Source organism: Myripristis murdjan, chromosome 1, assembly GCF_902150065.1.
Source record: "Myripristis murdjan chromosome 1, fMyrMur1.1, whole genome shotgun sequence".
NCBI classification, from domain to species: domain Eukaryota; kingdom Metazoa; phylum Chordata; class Actinopteri; order Holocentriformes; family Holocentridae; genus Myripristis; species Myripristis murdjan.
Genome location: NC_043980.1, coordinates 5067852 through 5078694, shown reverse-complemented (window position 1 = coordinate 5078694; position 10843 = coordinate 5067852). Strand labels below are relative to the sequence as shown.

The following is a 10843-nucleotide window of genomic DNA, read 5'->3' as shown; positions in this document are numbered from 1 at the left end:
TTGAGTGATTCAGGTGAAACCAACAGTCACGTGACAAAAATTTACCGAATTTCAGTGTGTAGGCGGCAGTGTGTAGCCAGAGGGCACAGAGAGCAGATGACACCATTGAGACAGCTTAAACTCACAAAAAAAATATAGCAATAAAAAAAAAATGCAACAGGCTCCCTTCAAACCTGCTTCCCTGTGACTATAAACACAGCAGCAGAAAAGTCCAAAAAGGCCATGGAAGGGGGGCTGAGCTGTGTCCACTGCAAGAGGAAAACAGCTTGGAAGTGCAGGAATTGTGGTGTGGCACTCAGAGGATTTTGGACAGGAAGTGTTTGATGGAGTGGCATGACTCTAAATGTTGGCATGGCTTTGAAAAGGGATTTGAAGGGAACTGTGTGAATTTGCAACAAAAATACTGTAAATAGAAAAAAAAATGCCTAATTTATACAGGTTGGAAAAATGTCAGTATTTCAGGAAATAAATCATGTGAAGCCCTACTTTTTTTTCCCTGGATCAGTGACACTTGTGGGCACCTGAAAAATGTTCTGTACATTTATTCCAATGTTTCTCAATTTTTGTAAAATGAAATATCAAAAAAAATTCAGTTTGCGTTTTATACTTTTTTATTATTTATGGCACTATAACTCTTTCATGCTGTGTGAATGACATTTATGAATGGCTTCAGGTGATAGCCACAGCCGTGCTGTTTCCATAGAGGTGCAGCAGAAAAACAAGCCCACAGTGAGCCAAAATGTGAGGGGAGCAGAAAACACCCAAAACTGCTTGGGGTCCAGAGGGTTAAATTGGTGTGAAATTCAGTTCCATGCAGAATTAAAAATATGTGGAAATTGCACATAATCCTCTGCACCTGATGCTAAACTTGTAGTTTTGTGTGTGTGTGTGTGTGTGTGTGTGTGTGTGTGTGTGTGTGTGTGTGTCAGGGGAAAGACGAGGTGTACGACCGGATGCTGCTGGATTATTTCCTGTCCTACCACCAGTTCATCCACCTGCTGTGTCGCGTCGCCATCAACTGTGAGAAGTTCACCGACACGCTGGTCAAACTGAGTACGTACACTCTGTGTGTGTGTGTGTGTGTGTGTGTGTGTGTGTGTGTGTGTGTGTGTGTGTGTGTGTGTGTGTGTGTGTGTGTGTGTGTGTGTGTAAAGGCATGGGTCATCAGTCATTAAAACAAGTGTGTTTGTTGTGTTGCAGGTGTGTTGATCGCGTACGAAGGCCTTCCTCTTCACCTCGCCCTGTTCCCCAAACTCTGGACCGAGCTCTGTCAGTCACAGGCAAGTTAACACACACACACACACACACACACACACACACACACTCAGGAGTTGTGCTCTCGGTCGTCTCCGCTCACCGTGCCTCTGTCCCTGCAGTCGGTGCTGGCGAAGACGTGCGTCAAGCTGCTGTGTGAGGACCCGGCGTTCGGCGAGTACATCAAGTGCATCCTGATGGACGAGAGGACGTTCCTCAACAACAACATGGCCTACTCCTTCCTCACCTGCTTCCTGCACAAGGTACGCAAGGCACCGCCCCGCCCCCGCACAACCAAAAAAGAAAGAAAAAAAAAAACATTTGCAGTTAGATTTTGGCATCCTGATTATTATTTTGTCAAGGAAGATGAAAATGTTGTTGAGTGTTTATCACAGCTCAGCTCCATGTAGTTATGGAGATCTGTTTATGTTTACATTAATATATCCATACAACTAGTTATTGATTTGCCCTCTTGTGGAATTAAAGCTCAAAAATACGTCATTTTTGTCATTTCATGTCATTTTTGCCCAAATATGTCTGTGATAACTTGGTGTGACAACGCTAAACCGGTGATGTCACTGCTCGTATTCCTCCACATAAAAACTACATTATTGTTTTTAAAGCACTTTTTTCCAATTATTCAGGTAATTTGAAGAACATTATGAATTCTAAAGCGAGTAAAACAAGGAGACTATGTCAAGTATATAATCTTATTTAATTTATATAATTTCTATTTCTATACCTCGAGCTCTTTTTTTTTATTTTAATTTTTTTTTTTAAATTTTACATATATTTGTATCTATATATTGGAAATGTAAAATATTTTGTGAAGTGTGACTATTTTCTTTTTTACATCCTACTTTGTCGTAATATTATTATATATAGTATATATATGTTGTTCAATTGTTCATTGTTCAGTTAAAAAAAAAAAAAAAAAAAAGACTACATTTCCCATCAGCACCCTCTTCCTGTTTTGAGCCAGTTTTTCCTGACTGATCCCTCCTGCTGATGAACTGTGAAATGAAGAGGAGAGGCTCTAAGACTGGAGATAATGCTAACTGTGTGTGTGTGTGTGTGTGTGTGTGTGTGTGTGTGTGTGTGTGTGTCTCAGGTGCAGGCTCAGGTCCTGTCCGGTCCCAGCTGTTCCAACCTGGTCGGCGTCCTGGTGACGAACCTGCTGAGCGAGCAGAGCAGCCTGCAGCCTGAACTGGCCGCTCACCGCCTGGAGCTGAGCAAGACCAGCGGCCTGCTCAACGCCGTACGCACGCTCCACACACACACACACACACACACACACACACACACACACACACACAGGGAGCAGCGTAGATGGTCCCTGCTCTGCTCCGCTCAGAGGCTCCGAGCCAAACTAAACACACTGAGAGGAAAAATCCACACCTCTAATCTCATTTGTTAAGATCAAGGGGGCGTGGCCAACACAGTCCAGCCACGCCTCCTGGACACGCCCCGCACACGCTCCACTCGCTTCCCCCCCCTAAACAAACTGAGCCTGTTTGTCAAAAAATGAGAAAAGAGAAAGAAAAGGGGGTTTGCTCACTTCTCCTGTTCCTCAATTACATCATCATCATCATCATCATCATCATCATCATCATCATCAGAGCCGCACACACAGGTGTGCACGAGGGTGGGAGGGGCTTAATCTCAGGTGGGACGGTCATTAGCATTCACATTTTTTCCCTTCACACACTCTGAAGGATCACTGAGGGTTTCAGCTGTTTCCTCTCTGGCAGCTGATTTCAGGGCTTTCATCCTGATGCTCCTCGTTACTGAGCAGGACGAGCCTCTGAGGGACGAAAAATGACAAAAGAATAAATAAATGAATAAATAAATAAATACGCATATAAATATATAAATGCATAAATAATTAAATTAATAAATATTTCTACATTTATTTATTTCTGTTTTTATTCATGCATTTATTTATTTATTCATTTATTTATTGTTTTGTCATTTTTCGTCCCTCATACCTGCTCACCTGTTCAACTTTACCTGCTGAAGCCCCAGCATCTGCACTTTTTATGGTTTTATGTTTTTATGTTTGGGAAATGAAAATAGATCTGAAAAATACCTTCAGCTGTGGTGCGATCATGAAAAAATTATATCAGTAAGTAGTTTGTTACGATAAGTTACCAAAAAACAGAACGTGTGCTCAGATCGTGTTCATCATCCTCTCTCTCTCTCTCTCTCTCTCTCTCTCTCTCCCCCTCCCCCTCTCTCTCTCTCTCTCTCTCTCTCTCTCTCTCTCTCAGGACTTGAGGGCGTTGGTGTTGCTGCTGTCCGTCCACCCCCCCCAGGCCGTTGACCCCGCCCTCTGCCCCGCCCTGCAGGAGCTGCTGAGTCGCTGTCGTGTGTGTGTGCAGCAGCGCAGCGCTCTGGAGCTGGAGGCCAAAGACCGCAAGGCCAAAGGTAACACACACACACACACACGCATACACACACACACACACACACACACGCATACACACACACACACACACACACACACACACACACACACACACTCACTTTCATATGTCAATGAATGTCCAAATCATCCAGTTTTGAAGGAACTTGGAAAACATCGTTCAAATATCTTACAAGATGCTATAAGCCACGCCCACTCTGACATCACTTCCTGTCCATACAGACGTTATGATACAGAACACTGAAGCACTGATGTGACCTTAACCTGTGTGTGTGTGTGTGTGTGTGTGTGTGTGTGTGTGTCAGCTGAGGAGGAGGGAGCGACCCCGGTGAAGCGGCGGAGGGTGAGCAGCGATGACGACAGGGCGGGGGAGGGGGCGGGGCCTCTGTGCGTCGCCTCCACCTCCTCTTCCTCCTCGTCCTCCTCCTCCTCGGCTCTCCCGCCCTGCGGCGAGGCCAAGGCCGACCAGCAGGAGGCGCTGACGCCCACCAGCACCTCGGACACCGAGACCCGCGACTCCTCGTCGCTGATCGACCCGGGCACGGAGCAGGACCCGCCCTCGCCGGACCCCGCCCCCGCCTCCGCCGGCAACCCCGGTGACTCCTCCCCCAAAGAGGAGAAGATGGAGGCGTCGTCCTCGTCGTCCTCGTCGTCCTCCTCCTCCTCCTCGCTGCTGCAGGAGGGCGAGGCCTTCCTGCGGGGGGAGGAGCCCGAGGCGGCGCAGCACATGGCGACGGGCGAGGAGGAGGAGGAGCAGCGGGAGGGGAGGAGGAGGGGCCAAGCCACGCCCGCCGCCTCAGAGGAGGCCACGGAGGAGAAGGAGGCGGGGTCTAAGGCCGGCGGCGGCTCGGCCCCGCCCCTCTCCGAGGACCCCGCCTTCCCCTCGGCCCTGGGGCTGGCGGGGGAGGGGCCGGAGGGCTGCGGCGGCCACGCCCCCTCGCAGGTGTTGCCGGGCGCCGGCCCGCCTCCCGACATGCTGGACATGCTGTACAGGACGGTGGAAGCCACCATCGCCATAGTTACCAAACTGTCCGTCAAAGGGCCCTGCCCCCCCTCCTCGTGACATCATCAGCCCGCAGCCGCTACGAGATCTTCGACAAAACCTTGACCTTGTCGTTTTTGTTGTTTTCTCTCTTTTCGTTTGATTCCGCTCGGCCGAACACTTCCTGTCCCCGTTTCCTGCTTCCTGTTTGAGTTTCTTCTTCTCCTCCTGCTGTTTGTGTCGCGTTGCCTTCTGCTGGTGCCGAGCGCCGCCCGCCCGCCCGCCCGCCCGCTCGGCCTCGTGTCGTCTCGCTCGCTGAGCTCCTGAAGGCCCCACGACTCGCCTGACGGAGAGAAAAGCCTGAAGCAACAAGAGGCTTCTGTTTTTTAGTTTGTGTGTTTTTTACTGATTTCTTGAGTTTCTTTTGGAAAGTGATTTTATTTGTTTGAGGTTTGCTGTAATGGGGAAAGGTTTACAGAACTTTTAGTCTCCTCTGTATGTAATTTAATTTTATTGCATTTTTACTGTGTATAAAAATGGTCGTCCTCCGTGCCAGTTTTGTACTTTATGAACGAGGCAAATGAAAGTTGCCTTGGCTTTTTCTGTGGTTTAATTATCCAAAACTAAGTTTACCTGTACATTAAGAGAACCACAAGAAACCTGATTCTGTAAAGAATCCTCTCTAAGTCATTGCCTGAAGGTGTATATGAAAACTATATATATATATAAATATCTTTATATATATATGAATATATAAAAGCGGTGCTTTATTTGACTGTGGTTGAAATAAAGCCCCCATGTTGGACCAGCTGGAGCTTTATTTTCTTTACTGAAATACATTCCATAATCTATTGTCATTTTCGCTTCTTCTGCTGTTGTTTTTCGTCTGATTTTATTTTAATAGAGGATAAATTAATAAAAATAATTTTAATATGAAGAATTATGAACTGAAATCTATTTGGGCCGTGAGGTTGTCCTTGTTTTTGTTCCCTTCATCAGAGAGCAGAGCGCCGCCGCCTGGAGCCGCCTGGGAAATAACATCCGCCTGGAAACGTCACAGAGCTGATCACACACACACACACACACACACACACACACACACACACACACACACACACACAGCAGGCGACTGAGGAGCAGAGTGCAGTGAAGCTCAAAGAAACCTCTTGGAGTTCCTTCAAAAATGTTTCCTGCTCGTTTTCAGATGCGGCAGAAGTTTCTTTATGTATTTATGGACTAATTTCATAGACCAAAGTCATGATTTTCATTTTGTTATCATTAAATATTATTTAAATTTATAGATCATTTTTTGTTTTGTTTTTTTAAACCCCATGCACTGGGCCCAGAATCCACCTCCACTTCACTTTTGGACCACGACCCAGCAGCTGAGCATCACTGGTCACCTGATCTCACACACACACACACACACACACACACCTTCAGCAGAAAGCCTTAAAGTGATCATTTTGAATGTCACACACACTGAGAGGGTGTGAGTGTAACACACCCAAAAAGACCGAAGAAGGTTCAGACCAGAAAACATCAGCTTTTTCAAAGTGGCACAAAGCTGGAAAAAATATATTTATATGTTTTTTTTTTTTCTGGCATAAAATAGTTCCAGGGACTGTTTTAGGGACCGTCACTTTAAAAATCAGATGAAATTGGGTTTATATTGAATTAAAACTTCATAAACACATGAGGTTTTTCACGGTGTAAAACCAGATTTTGCGGATGAATCCAGAGGTGACGCCGCTGGACGTCAGGCTCTTTATTCTGTGTTGAGTAGAGAGACATAAATCATAAATCATCCAGGAGGTTTACCTGATCATTTTTCTGACATCACAGCTCAGATCCGTCACGTCGCTTCAACTTTCATTTCCTGTCGTTTTTCCTTTTTCTTTTCCTGCCAGTTCACGGTTTCACAGCGACGCTCAGTTACAAACTATAACAGGATAAAAAACCTGCAGATGTTTGATTCCAGCTCATCAGCCGCAGGTGAGGGAGGTGTGATGTCATGTTGTCATAGCAACAATGCAACACTTCCTCTCCTTTGCTCTAAACGACTACAGCTCACGTCGTATTTCTCCCTCTTTTAAGCGAGTTTATATAAGTTTTAATTTTTTATATAATTTTTTTTTATTAATGTAAACATACCAGTGTTTGCCGGAGCAGGTTTTAAACTCCTCTAACCCTAACCTAAATGGGCATGAGGACGTCCCGCCTCTCTGACTTAATGACCCCCTCCTCCCACCGTCAGGGAGACAAACTCCTGTTTCTTCTAAATCCAAACTTCACACTCGTGTTTTCTCGAAGCGGTGGATGATAATCCAGACTGGAGCTCTGAGGGAGGCTCAGTCTCTCCTGTCACTTTCTGCTGCTTTAGATTTCCCCCCAGTCTTCCTCTTCCTCTTCCTCTTCCTCTTCCTCTCCTCCCTCAGTTGTGGCTGGTAGTTCTTCAGTGTGTGTGTGTGTGTGTGTGTGTGTCTCATATGAATGACTTGTGTGTGTGTGTGTGTGTGTGTGTGTGTGTGTGTGTGTGTGTGTGTGTGTGTGTGTGTGTGTGTGTATGTGTGACTCTGGAGGTCTGCTGGCTCGACCGAGGCCTCCTGCTGGCTCTGTTGTCATCCTGTCTGCTCCTGTTTTCTTGCTTTATATCTTCAGTATTTTTAATTTGCTCACGGGGTCGACGCCTGTTGCCCTCCTGTCTGTGAGTGGTGTCTTCTCTCTGCGCTCCCTCTCAACATGTCTTCCATTTTTTCCCTGTTCAGTTTTGTTTTGTTTTGTTTTTGAGGGGGATTGGGTGGGTCTTCTCACCCGCTGTGAGGAAGAAGTCGGGGGTGTCGTCCTGTTGAAGCCCTTTGAGACAGTCAAAAGTGATTTTGGCCCCAAATAAACTTGAACTTGAACAGAAACTAATGAAATAACAAAAACTGGGTGTGAAAAGACATTTTTCATTGACTGAAATAAAACTAAAAGCAAGGCTTTACAAAAAAAAAAAAAAAAGAAAAAAAAAAAGACAACTAACTCAGACAAAAATAACAAATGAATGAAAATTACAGACAAAATGTAGTTTTTGTCTTTTTTGGGGTTGGTCATCTCATTTTTTTTTTAAAATGTTTTGTTGAGTTTTTATTACACAATATTTTTTCTGACTTTTCTGACCCTCACCTGTGACACATACCCCATATTACAAAAAATAAACTAATAACCAAACTAAAACTAAGTATTTTCAAAGAATAAAAACTTAACTAGTAAACCTGGTTTAGAAACAAACAAAAACTAAACTAAAATTGAAAACAAGTCAAAATGAAAGAAAAAAAAATAATAAAAAATGCAAAACTATAAAGTTGACCTGTGGTGATGTAGCTCCTCCAGGTCACCAGCAGAGGTCGCCACAGGTCACCTGGCACCTGTGACGCCGTGATGATGTCATCAGTCTGATGGAGAGACAAAGTCCAGCTCCACAGTGTGTGTGTGTGTGTGTGTGTGTGTGTGTGTGTGTGTGTGTTTAAAGTGTGAAAGCAGGAGGAGGACTCTCTGAGCGTCACACCAACATTTATTCAAATTAAATTTATTCAAATCGACACACCTGGGACGGGACGAACAGCTCTTTGTGGGTTATAAAAAAAAAAAAAAAAAAAGTAGCTACGCTTCCATGCCCTCATATCCAACAATATGGCGAAGAGTTTATTTTCAAAATCAGTTATAATTTATGTAAAACATGTTTTTTATTATTTTTAATTTTTTATTTCATTATACATAAAATATCAATCAAAACCAATACCAGCTGAGGCAGAGGCAGTGTCGGCTTTTGCAAAAATACTTTGTTTTTTTCAGGAATGGATTTTTTTTTTTCCAGGATGTAAAACACTCTCACATTCCACACAAGCAAACTGATAAAAATGTAAATATTATTTCTTGAGCTTTAAATGTCATTTAAATCTGTTCAGCTGAAAAGCACCGAGGTCAAAGTGTTAAAAGAAGCCGGGGCGATTCCTCACGCTTGTCATGTGCTGCCTTTTTGATTTGGGGGTGTGGGATGTTTGTTGTGGGTTTTTTTTTCCTTTTTATTTATTTTGTTTTTATGTTGTTGTCGAGCCAAGACGGGTCGGGAACCACGGTTTGAACGTCCCTGGTTTAAACTCGCTCGTTAACCTGCAGGATGTTTGTCCATGTTTGTTTATGGCTCCTCCTCCAGGTTCAATTTCCTATAACACAAAATAGCACTCGAACGCACCGCCGCTCAGTCGCCGGCGCAGAAGTCCTGGATGTTGGATTTTCCCAGCGACACTTGAACGCAGCACGATGCACCACTGACCCTGAGGAGCCCACCTGTCGTTTCCCAGCGACACCTGAACGCAGCACGATGCACCACTGACCTTGATGAGCCCACCTGTCGTTTCCCAGCGACACCTGAACGCAGCACAAGTTCAGCAGTCAACAGTCACAAAGACGCTGTTGTTCACTTTGTTTTATTGACTTAATTTATGCATGACCAAGTGGTTAAACATTAATGTGGGGCAATCATATAGTGTGTGTGTGTGTGTGTGTGTGTTACGCAGTTGGGGTTAGAGTCCAGCAGAATGAATTCATTTTTATTAGACGCTTCCAACTGCAGCGGGAACCAGAGCTACAATATAATACAACAATATACAACATTATACAACATTATTTAGGGAAAAGTCACAGAAAAGTCATGGAATTTTACATCAGGGCCACACTACATTCATTCTCTCTCTCTCTCTCTCTCTCTCTCTCTCTCTCTCTCTCTCTCTCTCTCTCTCTGTGTGTGTGTGTGTGTGGATTATACAGCTGCACCTCTGATGGTTTTATTATGCAAAACTTTTTATCAGTTTCCGAGCTGCAATAAAAAACGACAGTAAAACATTCGAGACGCGTCGGATCTGATCTGATCTGAGACTTCGCTCCGTCAGCAGCAGCACAGACACTTGTTTTGTGTGTGTGTGGTTTCCTTGTGTGTGTTTTTAACGTTTTAAGGTGTCAGGCGGCGGTCGTGTCTGCGGCAGTGTGTGTTTGGTATGTGTTTGGTGTGTTTGGTGTGTTAGGTCATGTGCCAGCTCAGAGAGAGGAGGTGTGGGTCACATCTTATCCTCCTCCTCCTCCTCCTTCCTGCCGCTGTCCTTCCTGTCCCGCTCGCTCGCTGCCTTCTTCTCCTCCTCGGTCGACGTCCGTCTCTGCAGCACAAAACACACACGACATCAGCGATGGGACGACACAACTTCACTTCACTTCACTTTTCCTCTTTTCAAAATGTCCAGTTTAAATGGGCGGTAACCTAAACGATGGAAATTCTCATTAAAATGTTTTTCTCGTCGTGTTTGGGGCCAGAAAACCTGAAACGGTCTTGGTGGACGATGAAGACAGAACTCAAGAATAATACTTATGATCCCTAGGTCAGAGTCCTCACCTCCTCTGTGGAGTCAGGAGCCGTCATGGCCGTGTTCCTGCGGCACAACAGGCGATCAGTGATCATTCAATGTGTCACATGTTAGGTTATATCCATATACATGTTTATTTGTTGACAGAGTGTCAGCTGGGGTCCTTACGTGTATCCTTCACTTGTCCTGGAGCAGTCCAAACTCTCCCTGCAGGAATCGTCCTGATGCTTCTTCATCCTCCTGAACCTGCGGAGGAAACCAAGGCGCTGCGTTTAGGTGCAGCTTCAGAAAATGTGCACAAAACCTCAGGGAACCTCCTGAATCCAGAGGTGCAGGAGCTTTTCCAGTCACCGTCCAGGTTCCTCGAGGCTTCAAAGACGATGCCCGTCTCATCTGAGGTTTTTTTTTTTTTTTTTTTTACATTTTCCGTCTCTGTATTGTTAAGTGTGACTGACTGAACCTGCCTGCTTCAGAATCATAATCAGTTTTGCCGCTCAGGCTCATTCCCTCCCATTTACGACCGAATGACACAGAAAACACGTCCAAAGCTTTGTGACCAAAACAGCGACCGTCTCATAACGTTAAAAATGATCTTTTTAAAAAACAGAGGGAAACAGCCCACAGTGATGTCATATAATAGATATGTAATAGATATATAAACTATAATGGGTAGGGAAGGGGTGGGAAATTTAAAAAAGTGCATACTTCTTCCCACTCCTGTTTCCAACTTGTATTTATTATGATTTGATGATGATGCTTGTATTATTATTTTTGTTTTGTTTT

At 44.7% G+C, this 10843-nt stretch overlaps 1 protein-coding gene across 2 annotated transcripts in view; it reads left to right on the top strand.

Moving 5' to 3' along the window:
• The window catches only part of usp34 (ubiquitin specific peptidase 34), a 115349-nt gene extending 109748 nt beyond the window's left edge, over positions 1-5601 (top strand). Inside the window, exons 73-78 of one of the 2 annotated variants that reach the window (XM_030078030.1) lie at positions 930-1053; positions 1201-1280; positions 1377-1517; positions 2366-2512; positions 3525-3681; positions 3985-5601. In XM_030078030.1, coding sequence (XP_029933890.1) covers positions 930-1053; positions 1201-1280; positions 1377-1517; positions 2366-2512; positions 3525-3681; positions 3985-4742 — 1407 coding nt within the window. In that variant the 3' untranslated portion in view covers positions 4743-5601. The remainder of the gene's footprint in view (positions 1-929; positions 1054-1200; positions 1281-1376; positions 1518-2365; positions 2513-3524; positions 3682-3984) is intronic. The other variant, XM_030078106.1, reaches the window with a different exon arrangement.
• The last annotated feature ends 5242 nt before the right edge of the window (positions 5602-10843 follow it).